Source organism: Centrocercus urophasianus, unplaced genomic scaffold, assembly GCF_019232065.1.
Source record: "Centrocercus urophasianus isolate 14NV4802_14NV808 unplaced genomic scaffold, USGS_Curo_1.0 seq_36, whole genome shotgun sequence".
Lineage (NCBI taxonomy): Eukaryota > Metazoa > Chordata > Aves > Galliformes > Phasianidae > Centrocercus > Centrocercus urophasianus.
The window spans coordinates 1177021-1197710 of record NW_024884933.1 but is presented as its reverse complement, the minus strand read 5'-3'; the positions used below and the strand labels follow the sequence as shown (position 1 = coordinate 1197710).

The window sequence follows — 20690 nt, the reverse complement described above, 5'->3', positions numbered from 1 at the left end:
TACACCAGGCAAATAGCCATGAGGATTTTAATCCAGCAGAGACTAAGTGCTGGATTTTGTGCCTCCACCAGTGCCTTCTTTCAGCCACATCAGGCGGGTGGACTGCAAACAGATGCTGTACCAGGGAACAGAGATCCCCAAGCTTTTGTGATGCCCATCTTCCCGAAGAGGGAAAGACGTTAGCAGGGCGAGATGGGGCAAGTCACAAGCCAGTCTGATTTTCAGAAGTTACAGGATGAGTTTAGGGCTACTCTAAGGCTCTCGCTGTCCTTAGTGGGGCATGAAAAAGCATTGCTTTGGACACAGGTGTGTCCAGTGGCTGTTGAGAGAGGGACAAGAATGCAGGTTGGATGCTCAGCTGGGTTTTACTGACTCCAGGTACATCAGCTCACATCAGCTGGAAAAGTTACCCAAGCACATTGTGAGGATGGCAGGAGGCATTCCATTTTGCCCAGCACATCTTACATCCTGCATCACAGCTGGGTGATACAAAAGGCACTAAAAAAAGCTTAAGGAGGAAAAGAGCTCACCTCTGCGTGGTGCAGTGGCAGGTTTTCCCCTGCCAGCAGGTAGCCCTCCACCAAGTGCACGCAGTAATCGACAGAAGAGCCAACGAGGATGGACAGAGAAATGGCTTCCACAGCCCCCATTTCCCAGCCAGACCAGTACATGATGGTCACCACCAGGCAGACCACACCTGCATGAAGAAGCTCATGTTAGACAAGTTCAGGGGACTCAGGGAGTGCTGCTCAGCCTTCCTGTTACAGCTCAGTCTCAGGGGATTTTGAGATCATGCCTCTGAGCTCTGTACGCCAGCCAGGCTGAATGCTTTACGTCCTCCCTCCTGCCCACAAAGGCGAATGCTTCCCTCACCTTCCCGCCATCCAATAATGCACTCAGACCTGCTGGGGACAGCGAAGCACCTCACTGAAACATCAGGCAAAATAACAGACTGATACCAACCAGACTAATGAATTCAACACAAGCAAGCGTGCATACGTGCACTAGATGGAAGAGGGCCCTATGTTTTGCTTGCTGGAGTTTACTCACAGCCTGAGCACACGCACAAGGTTTTCTTAAAGGCACGAGTGCTGTTTGTTTGTGAGTCATGTGTGGGAGAGTAAGTGGTTTTAAAATGATAGATTTGATTTTGAAACCGGGAAGTTAAGCAACACACTTAGTCCATAATATCGTCAAATCACCAGCCAAGGAGAGGGAGCTATTTAGAAATTTGCTTCAAATACTAACAAAAACACTCAAATATTCAGCTTTTAAAATCTCCCACTGCTTGGAAACAGCAGCCATGGTGCTGATCCTTGGGAAGCAGTGCAATTGCTATTCAGGGCATGTGGGACTTAATCACATTATTATACATAACAAGCAGGGATGGCATTTGTGTAGCTAAACCCCTTATTTAAACAAATAGAAGGGATTGTGTAGATAAAGCACATGGGGAATTAGATACACAAATCTGTTTTCCCAATGAGGTTCCTATGCAGTTGTTGAGAGTTTCTCCCGTTCACCTGAGCAAAGCAGGACTGAGTCCAGGAAACCAAAAGGATTTACAGAGAGTAATAACAACTCAGTTCGAATCATCACTCAGCAGTGGCACAACCCACCAATCTCAGAGAAAGGGAAGGCCTGGCACACCAAGGTCAGCAATTTTACCTAAAATGCTGAGCAGCACTGGCAGCAGGAGGAGGATGTGAGTGGTGAACACTGCCACTGCAGCCACACAAATAACCAGCGAAAGGATGAGACCATACAGGGCACTCTGCACTCCTGGAAGAGAAACAGCCAGTTAACTGGAGCCTGGGATGGTGACAGCCGGGGTGAGGGGGAACTGCATCCCTGGACTCCCCAGCAGCAAAGCAAATTTCCCCACTTTCTCTACTTCCCTGAACTCTATCTAGGGATTTCGACAGTATGTGCTGCTTGGAGTGGAAGAAGATCTTAGGACTGTGCACAGTCCTAAGGGACTGAAGATACAACACGGCATAAAATGGAGCAAAGGGTGTTGTGAAGGTACATCAGAGCGCTTGGCTTCCTCAGGGAGAGAAAAAGGACAGTCACTTGCCTATAATCTCCATGAAGATCTGCTTCCAGTGCTCACAGGTCTGGAAACCATGACGGAGAGCAGAACCCTCTGGGAAGAGCTGGAGTTGCTGCTGCAGGAATGTCTCCCATTTCAGATAATCAGCATACGTCTGGAAGGAAGATTTCCCTTTGTATGTTGTCTGTAAGAAGATGAACATGTTACACTTGTGTCCTGCTCCCTGATGCAGTGTATGCAAGGGTAAAGGTAGAACAAACAGCTGGAGTAGCAGGCAGAACTTAAAGGGGCAAAAAGCCACCAGCTCTTTGCCTGAACTCATGGTAAGAGCAAAGGGTGGCATAAGCAGCTACTTAGCAACATGTGAGTGCAGGCAACTGTCTGCAACCAGGCACAAACACCAGCAAGCACTAATTTATGGCTGCAAATGAAAGTAGCTAGTGCAAGAAGAACAGAGCTAAGCCCCTAGAAGTCACAAGAAGAAGGTGTCCCAAGGATAGATGGTGATGCTCACTGATTCAAATGCCATGGAGATCCACTGCACCTTCCCATCCTTCACTCCCACTGCCCCGTGAGAGAGCTGTCCAGGCAGCAGGTTCGGCTCAGGGATGTTCTTGCACTCAGGGTGCAACATCTGCAGAAAGGAGGAGATGCTATAACCTGGAGAGAAAGAAAGAGCAAGGAGTGGAGGACAGGACAGGGAAAGGGAGCACATGGGAACAAAGGGGAAGAAAACAAGGAAGCTGCAGGCTGCATTTGTCAGCAGGTGCTTCCCCTTGCAACTCTGACTTGTAAAAGCACTAGAGATCTCAGGATCAGAATTCTCAGCTTGAGAGGGCAGTCAGTGTTGTCAGCACAGAACAGGACATGATCACAACTCAAGCAGCACTGTTGCTAACAGAGATGCAGAACAGGCATCTGCCGCTGCTGTCCTACTTGCTGGGTATTTCTCATCCTTGAAGAAACTGGCACAACAAATGGAAGCATAGGGTGAGTGGCTCGTGGAGGTGGGAGCTGTGACCTGGGCCAAAGCTGTGCTGCAGCCAGCTCAAAGAGCTGCCTGCTGAGAAACACCTCTGCTCTCTGCACTGCCTGCATTTATCACCGACTGGTATGTTTGCTTCCTCGCCTCGCTTCATCAAGCTGGGACCTGAAGGTTTAGAAGCCCTTAGGAGCTACGATCCTCAGACTGAAAGGTGAGAAGCAGTGTCCACCCAGGGACCCAGGGTCTTCCCGAGGACCCCACGTACCCGAGGGCAGGCACTGAGCCCCTCCTGGCTTCACAAGCTCGGTGTTGCTGGCGATAGCTTTGCAGAGGCGACACAGGTTGCCAATCTCTTTGAAGAGGTCGAAGCTGTCATCGTAGATAACGCTGCCCTTTCACAAGGAGACACAACAACAGAAGCACCACACGTGAGACATGCACACTGCAACTGGCACAAGGCAGAACTTGGGCACAGAGCTTGCAATCTGCTTATTCAGACCATAGCTTCTACAGTAAACAAACCTCACATCTTTGCCTCACCAGAAACTACATTAAAAAATTACAGATACATATATCAGACAGTGTGACAGAAGAACTGATGAATACACGGCTACCAGGCCGTGCCCCAAACCACTGTGGTCTGAGTAAGGAGACTGCACAATTCCAGCTTTCTGTCCACTCTACTGCTTGTGTGTGGTGCTGTTCCCTCCAGAGGAAACAAGGACAGAATCCAGATCAAAAGGCTGAAATGCATCTGCAACTGCCACAGCTAAGCATAATTCTGCTAGTGAAAGGCTGTGAATATTTCAAAGTACCTGACGTGGGGGATGAACTGCTTCTGAAAACATAACTTTTAGGAAACTTTCTCTAGAGTGCTTTGTATTTTTTCCACGTTACAATCTCATACCAAATAAACAATTATAGAAAAATATCAGTTGCCTGGATCTTGAGTTTACAGTGACATTTCCACACCGAGCTCAAGATGGGCTTGCTTCTAAAATTCTCAGGCAAGCCAGATTTAGACTTAAAATTAGAAGGTTAGGTACTGCACTCCAAAAGGGATTTTCTGAAAAGTCTGAAGCAGTTTTAGGAAAGGGCTTCTTCATCCCCATTGTTTGGGAATGTTCTATACAGAGCGTGCTTCTGGCTCATCACAGCCAGCCACCTCCATCTGTCCTGACTGCTGCAGGGAATAACTAAATACCATCCAGGGAGACCCTTCCTTCACTCATCAGTCCCAGCTGGCCGTTCAGCATTCGTGTACCATGTCTGCGATGACGTGGTTGTCCGAGTGCTTGGTACGATTCACCCCTCGGATGCCAAAGACGACGAACACCATGGCGCCCGTGTCCACCAGTGGTCGCACTGCTGGCTTCCCGCAGCCCGTGTTCATGCAAGGATTAAACCCAGAAGTCGCCGAGAGCCTTGCTTTGGGTGCTGCTATCAAATGTGGAAGAAAGGAAGGTTACACCTGAAGGCAAAAACCCAGCTGACTCTCAAGCATCGCAGCAACAAGGCATGGCTGAACGGGTCCTCACTAGCTCACCTTTGTCACTGGGAACATAAAGGATGCCTTTGGTGGGTCCATCTGGGCTGGAGCTGAGGAGACAACCAGGAGGTGCCACACACACTCGGCCATGGTAAGGAGGCTTGTGTGATTGGGCAAAATACAGCTTCCTGCGCAGGAAAAAGAGTTTGTTATGGTAGGGCACAGGTAGTATGGATGATCTCCACAGCACTACATGGAAACAGACGTTCTCAAGGACAGAGGGAAGGGAAAAACTGCACGGCTCGAGACTTGGATCCCTAGCCATTGTGCTCTGTGTGCTGCCTGCTCAGCCCAAGGCTTCAGCTGGGTAAGGGCAACACAAAAATCAGCAACTTCTTTTTGACACACAATGAGGTCCACAGTGACAATCCTGCATCTGGCAAGCCTGTGACAAGTGTTAGTGGTGTTGCGAGGCTGCAAAATAACTTGACAAAGTGGGGCATATGTGCAGCAAAGAGGCCTAAGGCCAGGGACGTTCAGCTGAGAGCAGGACTGGCACTGTACACGAGGCATCATGTTTCAAGCATTCAGGTGCACTGTTTGCTGCCTGGCCATGTAGGCTTTGGAGGGTTACCGTGTTCGCTGCTGCTCCTTGGCGGCCACGTAGAAACTGAAGTCGAACTTCCAGCCTCTCTTGCTATCACAGGACAAGGTAGTCATCATCCACTTCCTGGGGCTCGTCTGCTTAAGCAGCCCTACTGTGGACACACAAGCTGTCAGCTTCCTGGTGAAGTTACCGAAAGGCACTCTATACACCTAAGCAATGGATTAATGAAAACAGACACTTAACTCCACAAGGTTGCAGCCTGTCATATGTTAGCATCACACACTCCCCTCCTCCCAGGGCACTGGCACAACCATACAGAATGAGCACTGTAGGAACAAACCCAGCCAGTCCCCAGCCTGCCTCCTTCCCATCGTGTGTGTGATGGAACCCCTTGCCACCCCCATTCTTTGTGCCCGAGCTGGATGGTGGCTGCTCTGTTCAGGATGAGGGAGAAATGCAAGAGAATTCTGCTGGGGGTGTCCATGCCCAACACGTGCACAAGCAGTGTTGCCTGCTCACCAGCTGTCTGTGCACGGACAGAAGGAGGCAGTGGGAATGCAGCTGTCTCATTACAGTTTCTATAAATTGAGCTCAGCTGATGATGCCAGAACTCATCTGATCCCCACAGACACCCACACTCCTGCTCTCATTGCTGACAATCACACTGCAACTGCAACAGACCAATACTGGGGCAGTGCAAGGCCCTCTAGCAAGGCCCTCTGTGCTAGCTCCATTACTGCAACCCCCTTCACCCTGAGCTACCCAGGGCCCTGTGGAGTGACAGGAGGCTCTTGTGCTCACCTGAGTGCTGCACTCTTGATAGAGGGGTCCACCATCCCTGGACTGACTCACCTGGAATGAAGGCACCTCTCCATCTCCCGGTGACACCATCTGCCAGGGGGCAGGGATGCTGGCATTGAGAGAGAATCTGTAGATGGCTGGCCTTCCTTTGCTTCTGGACTTGGAGATATACACAGTCCCCTGCAGATCTGCAGAAAACAGAGAGAGGGCATAAGGGCTTGTGGTACTGCTCATTCAGCAAATCTTACAGACGTGGGCAGCAGTGGAAGAGGTTTTCTTCTGGTCTGTTGTCTCCTCTGAGGCAGCAGGCACAGCCTCTGCCTTCTAGCAGCACAGCACACCTTTCAAAGGCTTTCACAAACATATCCTGAGCTGCAGTAATTCCTGATGGCTTATTGATTCATGTCAGCTCAGGACCTGGCCCAATAACTCTTTTATGCTCAAAATCCCCTGCAAAGCAAACTGAATTTACTACCTTCGTGGCCTGCCAACAAGGCTGTGACACAGGACAGGGACGCAAAAGGTCTGAGCTCCCAGCCCTGTGCTCATACTAGGCAGACCACTGGGATTTGTCACTAGACTGTTCTGCCACCTGGATTGTAAGATCTTGTACTGAAGAACAGTAGGTATTGAGGGGAAGGGGCATGGTAATGATGCCCTATACATCCAGCACCAAGCCAGGGCTCAGCAGGGATGTGTCAGAAGAAAATTATTCCATATCAGTTATTCAGAGGTTGTACCATTTTTTTTCTTCTTTTTTTAAAACAAATGTGGCCAAAAAATCTGTCCCCATGCCCTGCTTACCTTGCTGCCCTGTGTCAGTTATGCTCCCTTTACTTCCCCAGGGTGAGCCAGAGCCTCTCTTCTTTTTCTCCAAGGATGTTCGGAAGTTGTTCTGCAAACTGTGGGGCTTTTCCTGAAACAAACCTGTCCCACAAGGTTACTCAGGGAGGAAACGGTGAATGACACAGCAAGATACCTACCACGGTAGGCATGGTGGCCATAGATTGATGGTTGGACTAGATTATCTTAGTAGTCTTTTCCGACCTTAATGATTCTATGATCACTGTGCATGCTACTCAGCTGAATAGGCAACACATCAGATACTTTGCTATTGAATATCAAATCCAAACCAGGGAACACAGAGCCACTGACCTTAGACTGGTCACTGGCAGAGACCCTTATGAGTAAAAGTAGTTGGTTTTGCTCAACTTGAATGCTATTTGCTCTAGCAGAAAAACTGCTAAAGCAGCTTTTCAGTATGCTCAACTCCTACAGGCAACATCACCATCCTACTCAGAGTATGCACCTCCCTTCAACAGGATCCATTCAGTATCCAATGAGCCATGAAAAACACAGCTTTCTCTTTCATGTTCCAGCTCCCCCAGCCTAGGGTCTGCAGCCTGGAGATCAGCACTCTCACCTGAGCAGGTAATGCAGGAGATGCCTTCAGCACTCAGGTTGTATTTCAGGTCTAGCAGCACCTGGATGTTGGTGTCTGGCCGGAACAGGACTGGAGCACGGCTAGCTGGGCGGAGGCGACTGGCAAAGAAAATGGACAGGAGCAAAACGAGGAGAAAGAGCCCTGCAAAGAAAAGCCCAGATAAGTGCACGGGAGACCCTGCACAAATCTTCCTCTTATGATATCGTTAGCAGGGACATGGAGGAAGGAGGAGAAGGGAACAGCACTGCTGACATCAGCAGCTGAGATTTCTTGTATTGAGCCCTGTGCTTGGATAACCCCATGGGGACCTGCCATTTCAGATCTGAGTGAAAGGAGAGGGATGGAGAAGTCTCCAAGTTCCTCATGCAGTTCCCTTAGGGACTATCTGTTCTGGTGACACTCATCAACTGTGTTAGAAACTATCCATTATGCCTTCTTTCTCAATCTCTTGTCACTAATAATCACAACTTAGATACTGCCTGTGATGCTGTCAAACGCTCTAAAACCCAGGAGGATGGAATAATTTCCTTTCCTCCTTACCCACAATCACCCATCTGCTCTTCACTGCAGACCACAGCACCCAGTGCTCCAGAAGCTCCTGGAGATGAGCTATCAGATGACCTCGGTTGCTCTTCTCCACAGGCAGCTGCAGATTTTCTGGCATCACAGATACCAAGGGAACATCCCCCATTTCCAGGGAGACTAGAAAGAGAGAGAAATTAAAGGCACATGTCAGTGTCATGAATGTTTCTCATTGCTTCCTGCTCACTTTCACAACATCTCCTTCTGTGATGAGCTGTATGACCCAGTGCTAAGGTGATGGGATGAGACACAGGCAGAGACTCACCCAGGATGTCATTGGAAACATCTCTGGCAAGTCACTGCCACGTGACAGCTACACTACTAATGCACAGCTCATTCCAAAGCCATGCTTCAGGCTGCTCTTCCTCTGCCAGATCCCACTAACACTGTGCATGTGGCTACAGGGACACTGTGAGCTTCTCTCTGTGAGCTCAAGCAGAGTTTGTCCCCCTGTTCTACTGACTGTATCTTGGAGCTGATTACACACAGCTCACCTCTGCCTGACTGCAGAGCCAGGCTCCTGCATGATCCCTCCACTCCAGCTCAGGGATGCCTGAGGAACTGCCCCTTCCCTGCAGGTGACCAACACTCATTTGCTGTAAGGGGGTCAAGCACTGCCTGCTGTGCTGCACAGCTGACACACAAACCATGCCTGGTCACCAGCAAGCTGCTCTGCTACTTCATGAGTAACCTGATGCCCAGGGGCCCTGGAGGGAAGCATTCAGCTGTTTGCTCAGAAGGGAAGGAGTGATTTCCATACATTACCATTGCACGTGTCCCTGGCATACTAAGGAGACAGCTCTTGCCATGCAGAGCCAAAGCACAGTTCAGATCTACAGGGAGAGGGTCTGTGCACTGCCATGGGACTGACGGGCTCCAGTTCCAGCTTGCTGCTAGGTGTGAAAGCTGCTCACTGCCCACACCACTTCCATCACGGGTTTTAAAAGGAAGAGATCCTAACGAGTTTTAAGAGAGCGTGATCCTGTAAGCACCTTTATCTTCAATCAGAGCTAGAAGGAACATCTCCTGCTAACAAGTGATATGGCATTTCTAGGCCTTTTTTTTTCAGATTGCCTGTGTTGTCCAGGCAAGTCATTGCCCTTTCCTTGCCATAGAGAGAAGGTGCTCTGAGGAGGTGATGCCTGAGAATAGCATTCTTTGCCTGCTGCTCAAATGCAATGCTCTGGGCAGTAGGGAAGAGGGGAAAATATCCTTTACTTGAAGGTGAGCTGTCCTGGTGCTAGGGATTAGATGTTTCATGGCTACATCCATTTGGCAATTAGTAATTCCAGACAGAAAATACAATTCGTGTTAGACCCAAGAGGTTTAGCAAAGCAGTGAGCAAGCCATGCATCCACAGCTGCTGCAGATCTCAAGGCAGCTTGCAGCCACAAGAGAATGCAGACCCTACAACCTTCTGTGACAGCACCACCTCCTGCTGAAAAGTAAGGAAACTGAGGAACAATCCAGAAAAGCTCCAGGACAAAAAGGTCAGCGTGGTCACCCTGATGGCACTACGCAACAGGCACGTACCAGGCTCCTCCTCCACGCTGAGCAGTGGGATGTCATCATCGAGGTAGGGCAGCGTCTCTCGGCCTGCTCTGGAGGTGCCCTCTGAGGCAACGAAGAGATCCTCAGCCAGGTGCAAAGCACTCTTCTTGGTGCACTTCTGACTGCAGCTGGGTCGGGAAAGGGAAGGACGCAAAGGCGTGAGCTTTGAGTCAGGTACCCTGCAAACAGTTACCACTGGTCTCCTTCAGCAAGAAGGAAAACAGCAACAGCCTGCTCCAATTACTTGGAAAGGCAACAAGAGGCAATGCTGTGTTCTATTTCCATTGCTAAGTGCTGAGAGGTCAGGGGCTGAGCTGCTATGGCAAAGCAGCAGCAGTCAGGGCTGAATAAACAGAGCTGAGCCACACACGCTGGGTGCTGAGTGACGGAAATTTCAGCAGTTCATCTCCCTGCTAATGAATTAAATCAGGCCAGGTCATCTGCACTGCTAAAGAGCAAGGGAAGGGAAATGTGCTGACTTCCAAACAGGAATCTGCATGCACTGCTTGTGCTCACAGGCAAGAGCAACTCTGGTCTGCCCGCTGTGCTGGGCTTGTGCATCCACAGCTCAGGGATGAGGCTCTGCTCTGAGGACACAGATGGCTCCCATCCTCCATGAGATTCAAGAAAGAGAAATGACTGATGTTGCTGAGTCTGCCCCTGAAGTGGCATGTGTGCTTACCCCAAGGGAAATGAATGTGGGACCTGATCCTTTAATTTTTGCTCTCATCTTTAAGGGTTGAACTTCTTTTATGTTATAGAGACTATCAGCGAATGGGGAAGTCAAGGAGAATGAGAATGACAGGATTGGGTAAGGATTTGCATGCTGTCTTGATCATGTGCTCCCCAACAACTTCCCACTCGCAAAACTCAGGGCTCACCTGGTTTGGCAGGAGCTCTCTAGTGGGGACACATAAAGAGTCCATATTCCAAGAGCAGCTGGCATGGTAAAGAGCACAGCCACCCAGCAGCAGGACACAATCAGCGACATGAAGAGTCCAAAGTCATGCACAGCTGGGATCTACATGAAGAGAACAGAGAATTGGGATCAGGGAGGGAGATGCAGAGAGACAAAAAGATATCTGGAGGAACCTGAAAATAGCTCATGCTGATCTTAGTCATAGTCAGCAAACTTGGTACGAAGCTGAGTCAGAGCCTGGCAGCTTCCTTCTCTTTTAGGGCCTGTGACAGGAATAGAAAGCCCCCAGTCCCACAACTGCAGCATACCTGAGAGAAGATGTTGGCAGCATAAGCTGCAGCTGTGGTCAGGGAAGTGAAGAAGGTGGCCTTCCCTGCTGTCTGGATTGTGTGGATCATGCGCAGCCGCAGGTCTTTGAGGTGGGTGGCTTGGCGGTAGGTGTTGATGAACACAAAGACATCATCAACCCCTAGGCAATGAAAGGAGGGAGAGTTTGGTACTTTGCTCATGCTACAGGGACACGTGCTGAGATCCTCATTTCCCCTGAGCTTCTGATCTGAAGATCCCCCACTTACAGATAATGGAGGCAACAGGCTTGAAAATTTGATCTACATTTGTCTCCAATACCTTCCTCTCTTCTGCATGCAGAAGTTATGCCAAGGCAGCACAGGTAGATCTGAACAAGAACATGCTTACCAATCCCCACAATGACAAAGGCAGCCACACCATTGAGTATGCCCAAGTACTGGATCCCAAAAACGACATGGTACAGGAACAGAGCCACCAGACAGCTCAGTCCAATACTGGCGATGCCAAAGAATGACAGGAACACTGCAGGAGGAAAGCAAGATGGAAAAAACACCAGTGATGGCCACTCCCAGGGAGAACAGTCACCTCCCACCTGCCCTGCTGGGGCACTGATGGGGCACACTGGGCTCTGAGCCTACCTGAGCAGGAGGTAAGGATGTAAACCAGGACAGCTATGCAGCTACTGCTGATGAAGGCCAGCAACATGTCATTGTTGAATGTCCTCCTCACTTCATAGTCAAACAAATCCGTCCCTCCATACAGCACCTGGACTTTGCTAGGGTGGGAAGGTGGAAAGGACGAAGATTAGGCAGAGTTGAGTGCAAAGGGAGCAGAGTGAGGGAATTTAACAAAGCACATCATCTCCCCCGGGGCCAAATGACGTCACTGCTCCCACAAACTCTATAAACTGCACGGAGCAGTGAGAGCAGGTTGGACTAGCTTGCTGCTGGAGATGAAATTCACACACAAGAAGGGAGAAAAATAAAAGCAGGTCCAATATTTTTAGAATTCTTCCGGAGTATGGTGGGTCTGTGGTACTAATAGACTTCCTGCTGTCAGCAAACAGCTTCTGAAGCTTCCAAAGCTGATTCCATCTAGAATCCTAATCATTGCTTTTTATGTTAAGCACAAAGGTAATAACCAGCGGATGCAGGCAGAGTTAGAGCTCATCAGGAACCATATGATTTAGCAGCCTCTGCTTCTGGAAGCAGACTCTGAGCGGAAGTAATCCAAGACAATTTAAGCAGGAGTACCACAGCACTGCATCATAGGAGACAACTGGGAATCTGAGCCTCAGCCCCAATTCCATTTTGGCTTCTACTGGCTGCAGCCTCAGTGCCAGCCCATTGCTGAGAACACTGCAGATGCTTTCAGGGCTAACAAGAGCTGGCAGCATTTCACTCTGCTTTTGAAGATCAGTGTCCCTTCACTCTGGGAACTATTGAGATTCAGAGCAGTAGAGAGCTGGAGACTGAAAAGCTGCAGTGCCTTCCCCCAGCTCTCCGGATACTGGTCTACCCTTTTTCTTTGACCTCTGGTTTACTCTTTCTCTTCCACAAGCACAGAGCAAAGCTCTCTTCAACATGATCCCTGCAGACCAGGTGGTGAAATATGTCTGCATTTCCTGAAACAGATTTTGCCCACAGGTTGATGTCTTGACTAAGGGCTGTTTCACTCCTTGCATCACACCAGCTGAGGCCAAATTTAGAGCAGGAACACAGAGTAGAAGCTCTGCTGGAATTGAATTTGTGAGATGGGAGCAAACAGACCCCACATCAGACAGACGCTGAGCACAAAGGCAGGCACTAGATTCAATCTTTGCCTTGCTGTCACCATCTCTGATGTCCCTGACATGCTGCTGCAGTAGGAAGTGGCACTGAAGGAAAGCGTGTAAATGGTTTTCTGCTCCTCACTTCCACTCACAGCACTGTGCCAGAGCCCAACTTTGAAGATGTTTTTACTCCTTCCTCCAACCACCCCTTTAGTGCCACAGCAAGCATTCTCTTCTTCAGCCTCTATCCTTCACTGCCTCCTCCCTGCCTGCACGCACCCTCACCTCGTGGACTGCTTGGCCAGCATGGCCACATAGGTGACGACAAAGTTCTGGAACTTGTGGCGCTGCTCCTCCCAGCGATCCTCCACTGAGTAGTAGTTGGGCAGTGGTGCCCCAAAGAGGATCTCGCTCCGCAGCAGGGAGCTCTTCTTGTTCTCAGCAGACAAACCCTCATCTACATACCAGTAGAACTCGGGGTGGGTCATGGCCAGCTCCAAGGACCCTGCAGGAGAAAAGCACCACTCATGTTAGGTCCTGCTGAGCTTTGCAAGGCACAGTGCTAACAAAGGAGAGGTGGGACTGTAGTCACTGACTATGGTAATACGATTAACTGCACATGAAAGAAAAGATCAGGGAGTTAAGACATAAGGAACAGACTCCATTTCTTTAAGAACATCATGAAAACCAGAGCAAGCCAGTTCTGCCTCCAGAACCCAAGGTCCCTTGAGTTCATGCCAGAAAAACTCAGAACCAGGCTCTTTCCTGTTCTGGTAACAGAACTATTACTCACGCTGGAGCAGACGGAGCTCAGCCTTTCCCTGCTCCCAGCATGGCTCCTGGACAGTTACCAGCTACATCCTGTGCTGGGGAGACAGATGGATGCTCCATCCCACAGCCGCATCACACCCACGGCCTTCTTATGATTCACCTCCTCACCACCTCTGCTCTGCTGGAGGAGCATCCTGCAGGTACGGAGCTGGGAGGAGGAGGTAGGGCCTTCCTCCTCTTCTCCTTACAGACAGCTGGTGACTCACAACCTGCCTTTCATGCTGCAGAGCAGCCCACAGACCTTTCTTCTGTTCCGCAGTGCAGGGAAGCTCATCCCTATTGTCTGTCCAAGGCCTGATATTCTTCCAATTTTTCACGTGAGAGAAGGACTGGAAGGCAACTGTACAATGTATGATTCCCCTTCACTTGGCCTTGTTGCTTGCCTACTGGGGTCTGTGTGACACGGTTTAGTAGGCATGGTGTGGATGGGCTGATGGTTGTACTGGATGATCTTAGTGGTCTTTTTCAACCTTTACGATTTCATGACTCTACGCATGCCCTGACCTCACCAGCCCTGGCCCACAGCACTCAGCTCACCTTGGATATCAGCAAGGTCTTGTCCCATACCATCGTAGTAAATCTTCCCTCCTCTCTCCGTGGGAAAGAAGTAAGTCATGAGGGAGCTGGGAGGGGAACAGTAGGAGTAGGAGCCCAAGGGCAGGTCCTTCAGAACTTCGTGGGGCTTCCAGCAGAACTCCCGGAAGCGAGGGTGATCCATGATCTTACGTTCAACCTCATGGATGGTAACCAGGCGCTCTGTGGTGAAGATGTTGTTCTCAGAGTCCCCCCGGGCCAGAAAGATGAGCTCAATGCGCCAATGCGCGTGCGCCTGCGTGTTGGCACTGATGTAAGTGTTGGAGTAGTCCCAGCGTGGGGCTCCCCTCGTGACACGGGACGTCTCGTTGCCTGGGTGTGGGTGGGCACGGGGCTCAAGGGAGCGAGTCCTGCCCTGCGGGGCGCTGCGCTTGGCCCGCGTGCTGACCTGCAGGTGGGAAGCGTTGAGGTGCAGCTGTTGGAGCTGCTCAAAGATGAGCCTCTGCAGGGTTTCGGAGGTGAAGTCAGCCAGATCACGGCGGTTCCTCCCCCACGACCCAAACTGGGACTTGAGGGCCAAGGCGAGCGCGTCGAAGCGCTGCGAGGACTCGTGGTTACGGATCTCAAAGGCGTTGTAGGAGATATCAATGTCCAGCGCTGGGTAGTGGAGGAACATGACAACAGCAAGCACAGCAGGGATGGCACAGCCCAGGAAAAGGATGAAGCCAGCGCAGTATGGGTTGGTAAATATCCAGCCTACGATATTCCAGAAGCCACTGACTGGCAGCGTGACACGCAGAGGCCTGACCCTGCAGGAGCTTTTGCCACACAACAGAGCACCCTCCCGCCTCTTCCTTGAGCTGAAGGCAACCTCTTCATCCTCCTCATCCAGCCAGGCGTCCTGCAACAAGGGGTCATCCTCTGTGTCCATGTCCAGCACCTGCGAGAAGGGGAGAAAAGTGGTCAGCAGTGCTCCTGCAATTGGGTCACCAGGCCCAGCTGTGGGGTTATCAGACCCAGATGTGGGTGCAGAGGATCACCAAAGGGTCTCAGCAACAGAGCTGGGGCTCTCCCAACCCTGCACCCTTGACAATACCACACGAGTCCTTTTGGATCACGCAGATTCATCATAACCATTAAAAGAGCAGCTGCTCATGGAGCACCTCATGGTTCATTTAACAGAGGAACTGGAGCAGGAGGAGTTCAAACAACAGTCACAGGGCCCTGTGGGGCTCTGAGGGGCTCTGTGTGGCTCCAGGGACACCAGCATAGTGATGCCAGGGGCTTCACAGTGTGTTAATTAATTAGAGAATCTGGTTCTTATGCTCAGGAACAGCTCAAGCTACTAGATGAAAACACAGGAGACTTTATGTCTTCTCATTAAAACAGACAATAGATTTTCCCCCAGGTATTTATAGCTGCATTTCCCACAAAGCATGCACTGTACACACATAGGAAGCTCACAAACTTGTGCCTGCAGACGTGGACATCAGCACAGACTGATCCCACAGAGATGTCTGTGACCCTACCGGAGCCCCATTCAGCAGAGCAGGAAAGGGAAAGGCTGAACGACCCTGGGGTCAGGCAAGGATCTCCAAGGGAAATCTCAGCCCTCTACTGTTTCTGGCTGTTGTTAATGAAGTGGTACAGAACATCCAGATTGCAAAAGCAGACGCAGCCCCCAGGGAGCGAGCAAGAAACTCCTTCCTGGAATAGCTCGCACTTGGGCAGGATAGAAAAGGACTCAAACTGGGAAGTGCTCTCTTTGCTGAACTCTTAGCCTTCCCTCATGCCTTTCCTTGCTCTTTCCAGCCAGAAGGAAGCTGGCTGGTTCTGGGCTCCATTATAAAATCATACAATCATTAAGACTAGAAAAGAGCTCTAAGATCACCAAGTCTGACCACAACCCACCCCACCACATCCCTCAGTGCCACATCTCCATGTTCCCGAAGACCTCCAGGGCACAGTGGTGGTCCCCAAGAACAACAGCCTGCACAGTGCCATGCCTTCCTACAAAGCCCTCAGCCCTCTCCTGGATGAACACATTCAATTTGTCGCTCCGCTCTGAAAGCTGCGAGCAATTTACACACAGGCCAGAAGCAATTTAAGAGCTTTACTCCTTGCCAGTGTTTCTATTAAACAGGATTTCTATCTGCAGGCAGATGAATTGCCAGCTCCCCTTAACTCCGAGTCCTCAGGAAAAGCAAGGCAACAGAAATCCTCCCAGGCAGAAGAGGGATGTGCAAAGAAGCAAGAGTCACAGCGATCCCTGACTCAGGGCAGCCTGGAGAAAGCCTATGGCTTTGCAGAACAGCTGCAGGATTTATTCTGCTCTGGATAGCACCTGCAAGACAGCACTGCCAGCCCATGGAGAACCTTTGAGCTCAGCATCCGTGCTCCTGCCCACACTGAGGAAAGCACCAATGCCCGCCAGAGGCTTTAATCTGCAGCTGGAATCGCCTCACAACACAGTGACTTCCACTGCACCCAGCTGCCCTTCCTCTCGCAACCCTGGGCTCCCCTTCAAGAGAAGGGAGTCGCTGCAAGACCTGATTAAGCACATTTATTCTCTTTTTAGAAAGAAAGAGAGGTAAAGGGCCATAATAATTTCCCATTTATTGAGCTACTGAGGAGAAGGAGGGAGAAGATTGTAATCCTGGAACAAAAGAGCCTGCATGTGACAAGAAAGGGAAGCAAGGGAGACTGAGGCAGTAAAGAGCCACCAGAAGCAGTATCATGCCATTGTCTTTTTTAACCAAAATCTAAATCTTCAATTAAAGGAAGAGGATCAGATCTCAGGTATCTCTTCTGGCTCTCCCCACTCACCCTCATGCCAGGTAGGCACCCCCAACACACGAAGGCCACAGCATGCTACACCCTATCTAAAATCTTTGTACAAATTCTGATGCAAACCCCAGTGCATCAGATGCTGGAAAAGCCCCAGGATTGTCTGCACTCACATCAGATCTGAGTCAGGGCTGCGGAGGGCTCACGCCGTGCTCCTGGCAGAAGGCTGTGCTACCCTGAAGGGGACAGCCTTGCTCTGTGTGCATCTGTGTGCATCCTACCCTGGCTCCAGCACAGCTCTGAACTCCCTTCAAAAGAGTTTACCGCATGATTTGGCTGCAAAGCCAGACACAGCCCACTTAGCATTGCCCCTGGGACTCGTCTGGTTCTACCGCCTTCGTCAGATCCTGCCTGGGTCAGGATGAAAGCTTCTGCAACCCAACACACTGCAAATGGAATCGGCAGGGGAGATAAACCCTGAAATCGGCCAGAAGGAGTGAAATGCATTTTCTCTGCTCGAATTTTACTTGGGGCTGGCCTCGTTTCCCTCCCCCACCTCCCATACTACCCAGGGATGGCCAACGCTGAAGCACGGCCCAATTACTTTTTCACTTTCAGGATTTGTGCACCTAATCCTGCAGCTCCAACTAAAGCTCTGATATACTTTTGAGTTGGAAGGAAAAGAGGGTAAGAATGCTCCCAGAAGCTCTTTCTTCAGAGAAGAGGCCCTGACAGCCTCCTGGGGTAGGCACTGAGATTTGTTGGACTTCCCCCTGCCCATTCCTAAGCAAAGGGTCACATAACTGCTTCAAAAGCAGGCAGGACCCCGCAGAACAAGCAGCCAAACCTCCTGTAAATGTTAACTGGAGACCCCCCACTGCCCCTATGTGGCATGTTCAGCTTCCCAAGTTCATGCCATTGAAGGCAGATGGGGCAGAAACCCACAAAGCCATGTTAGGGGCAGCTCCATTGTAGCCTGGGGTTCTCCACTAGTGAATGGCCAAGTCTGATGTAACCCCATATACTACAGCCCTTTGGGCCCAACCCATCAGCCAATTGCTCACCCTTCACACTGCATTTTTGTTTGGCTGTATGCTGGACATTTTGTCCAGAAGGATATTATGAGAAACAGTATTGGAAAGCTTCACTGAAATCCAAAATGACAACATGAAAACACAACCACCCTTCACACTGAGCTCTCTGGGTTGGGACTGACAGGCAGTGTCAGCACGCAGCCCAGATGCCACAAAGCCTGAAGATGTGGGCTCAGAAAAGCCATTGCAGAAAAGAGAAACGTGGCCATGAAGAGACTCACACCTTCCACTGGCACACCCACAGCTTTACAGAAGGGGCCAACAATGCCAGGATCCAGCTGACAACTTGCTCTGCCTTTTCATGGCCATGGCAGCACTGTGGACCAGACAGAAGATAAGGAAGGTCTCTTTGTCAGAGCTATTTTTTTCAGTAGCAATGGGCTCTGCTGCCCAAAGGAGCACAGAGGCCACCTCACACCAGACCTGAGCTCCACTCTCAGCCTGAACACTGGGCATCAGCCCTGCACAGCCCAGGGGATGACTGTCATGGATGAACCAAGGATGAGAGGGACGTGGCTAGCGGGCAGCACTGGCTGCAGGTGGACGGTTGGACTGGATGATCTGAGAGGTCTTTTCCAACATTGATGACTCTATGATCCTAACACCTCCATCTCTGCACTCCCTGTTCAGCAATTTAACCAAGGCATCCCTCATGCCTTGCTGCAACCTCCCAGTCTGACTGGAGTAATGAATGAAGCTTTTAAAACACTGCAGGGCTATGGAGCACAGGGTTGAAATAATGACGTCTCCTGTGAGCCTGGCAGACAGCAAAACAGAAGGGACAAACCCAAACCTGGGAGGGCTAAGATTAGCAAGAATTTGGCCCCTGCCTGCAGATGGGGGAATCCAGCTCAAACTCCATCAGCCCTGAGGGTGCTGTCACTCACTTGCACCCCAACCAGGCAAACCACCCATGATAATTCTTTCTTTCTGATAAATTCCAGGATAGAAGAAAGTCATTGACAAGCCAGGGAGAGGCAGTGACAGATGAGGAAGCTAATTACATCCGACCTGACTAATTAATGCCAACTTTCAGATTAAAAAATCCTCACCAGTGTTCCATTTCAATTACTCAGTTGTTCCTTCTTAGAGGAAAAAAGAAGCCCTGTGCATCAGCGAGCGAGAGAGAAAAAAGGAAAGAAAGCACAAGGCTAGAAGGGGAGGGAAGACAATTTCTGTAATATGGGAGATTCCTATCGACAAAATAATTAAACTTCACATTTGTTTCTCCCGTGGGCAAAGCTTTCGCAGCACAGCCAGCAGCTCTGTGATCCTATTTGTATTCCTGAAAACTCGCAGAGTTCCTACCAAAGGCAGCTTTTGGCCCCTTTATGAGCAATGTAAAGTTCCTCTAAGAGGAAGAGAAACGGGCTTTGTGCTTGCAAAATCATCCTAAGAGCATCCAGCTGCTGGAAAAAAGCCGCATCTCTAATGATGTGCATTCGACAGCGGGGATGGACAAAGAGCCTCCCAGGCCCCGTCATGCTGAAGGATGCAGCGCTGAGCTCTGGCCACGCAAAGTGGCTGCAGGGCATCATTAATGTATATCCACTCCAAAGCAGTGCTTTGCAGCAACGCTGAGACTCAGGACCCAGAGTTTTCCACTGTGCTTGTGTCCACAAGACTGCTGGGGAAGTGCTGGTTACACAAACAACAAAGAAGGGCTGTCTCGGGTCCCTGCTCTCCCTTTATCAACACAGCTGTGACCGAGTGCTGCAGTGCCCTCTGCCAACACACACAAGTCTCGCTGCCTTTCATGAGTGCAAAAAATGAGGCAGCAGGAGGTACGAGGTGCAACTTCTGGCCCCCTAATTGGAGGTCTGACTTACAGAGGTGCTGCACTCCCAGAAAAGCAAAGCAGGCTCAGGACATCTCACACCGGGCTCCTGACCCTGAATCTCCTGGAACTCTCCTGCAAACAGCAGCTTAATTCAGCCTGAGGACACAGCTCAGAGCCTGTCTCAGTGTGATACAAGCCTGGAGATGCACACGATACTAAAAGATATTGGTTCCACTGCTGCCTGGGCTGCCTCCTCCATTATTAACCAAACAGATCTTTTCCAGCTGCACAGCACAATGCAGTGACAAGGTTTTCATCTCCTTTCTTTCTGGGCCCTTTGCATTTTCCCTTCCCTCTTTTAGAAGATGCACAAAACCACTGCCTGACCTCAGCACTTTGCAGATCAGAACGACATCAGGACCCAACGGTGCTGCTGGGATTGCAGTGTAACGATGGGGAAGAAAAAGTAAGTTCAACAACATGATTTTATATATCTACACACAGCTCTACTCTCTGCAATTTCATGTGCCCATAGGAGACAAGGTAAAAGATGGGGCTGTACGGAGGGTGGAGGACTGGCAGAGCCCCCCAGCTTTGTGCAGGAAATCAGCACTAGCTCACACAGTGCCCCTTTCTGGCTGCTAACTATCTGTGCCCTCACAGAGGCTCTCACTGTGGCCCAGAAAAGCACCTGGCAGAGGAAGGAAGCAGTGGGTTCCATTGACCTGTGCCACCGAGCTCTCCTGACAGCACCTGCCTGCTGCTCCAGGTGCCTGGCGAGCACTGATTAGGCCTACTCATAATTACAAGCCAAAAACAGTGAGGAAAGATTAGCTGCAAAGTCAAGCACTCACCAGTCAGGAAATGCCAAAATCAGGGCTGACACAGCATCCTTAATTTGCTCCCCTTCTGCAAACGCTTTGCAGTGCAGTTTTTCTTCCAAGCCCAGCACCCAAACACGGGGGCTCTGACCTCTGCCAGTGCATGCAATGGATGATGCTTCCCCAGCCCAGCAGCCATTCGCTGCCTTGTTCTCTCCTCATGGTGCAGCGTGAGGTCTCACGCCTCATTTCCTGCACGCTGCTCCAGCCTGGTTGCTCAGAGGCACAATTATTAATTTCCTCATGAGCTTTTTCAGCGCTGCCTTTCCCGA

At 50.4% G+C, this 20690-nt stretch overlaps 1 protein-coding gene across 9 annotated transcripts in view; it reads right to left on the bottom strand.

The window, feature by feature from the left end:
• DISP3 (dispatched RND transporter family member 3) overlaps positions 1 to 20690 on the bottom strand; it is a 116879-nt gene that overhangs the window by 5419 nt on the left and 90770 nt on the right. For 8 of the 9 annotated variants that reach the window (XM_042831461.1, XM_042831459.1, XM_042831462.1 and 5 more), the window contains 19 exons: positions 13880 to 14816; positions 12797 to 13016; positions 11379 to 11515; positions 11128 to 11262; positions 10740 to 10900; positions 10394 to 10533; positions 9495 to 9640; positions 7920 to 8081; positions 7359 to 7520; positions 6740 to 6862; positions 5987 to 6123; positions 5162 to 5343; positions 4585 to 4715; positions 4303 to 4478; positions 3304 to 3430; positions 2568 to 2713; positions 2078 to 2237; positions 1669 to 1782; positions 531 to 697 (listed from right to left, as the gene is read on the bottom strand). In XM_042831461.1, coding sequence (XP_042687395.1) covers positions 531 to 697; positions 1669 to 1782; positions 2078 to 2237; positions 2568 to 2713; positions 3304 to 3430; positions 4303 to 4478; positions 4585 to 4715; positions 5162 to 5343; positions 5987 to 6123; positions 6740 to 6862; positions 7359 to 7520; positions 7920 to 8081; positions 9495 to 9640; positions 10394 to 10533; positions 10740 to 10900; positions 11128 to 11262; positions 11379 to 11515; positions 12797 to 13016; positions 13880 to 14816 — 3663 coding nt within the window. The remainder of the gene's footprint in view (positions 1 to 530; positions 698 to 1668; positions 1783 to 2077; positions 2238 to 2567; positions 2714 to 3303; positions 3431 to 4302; positions 4479 to 4584; positions 4716 to 5161; positions 5344 to 5986; positions 6124 to 6739; positions 6863 to 7358; positions 7521 to 7919; positions 8082 to 9494; positions 9641 to 10393; positions 10534 to 10739; positions 10901 to 11127; positions 11263 to 11378; positions 11516 to 12796; positions 13017 to 13879; positions 14817 to 20690) is intronic. The other variant, XM_042831458.1, reaches the window with a different exon arrangement.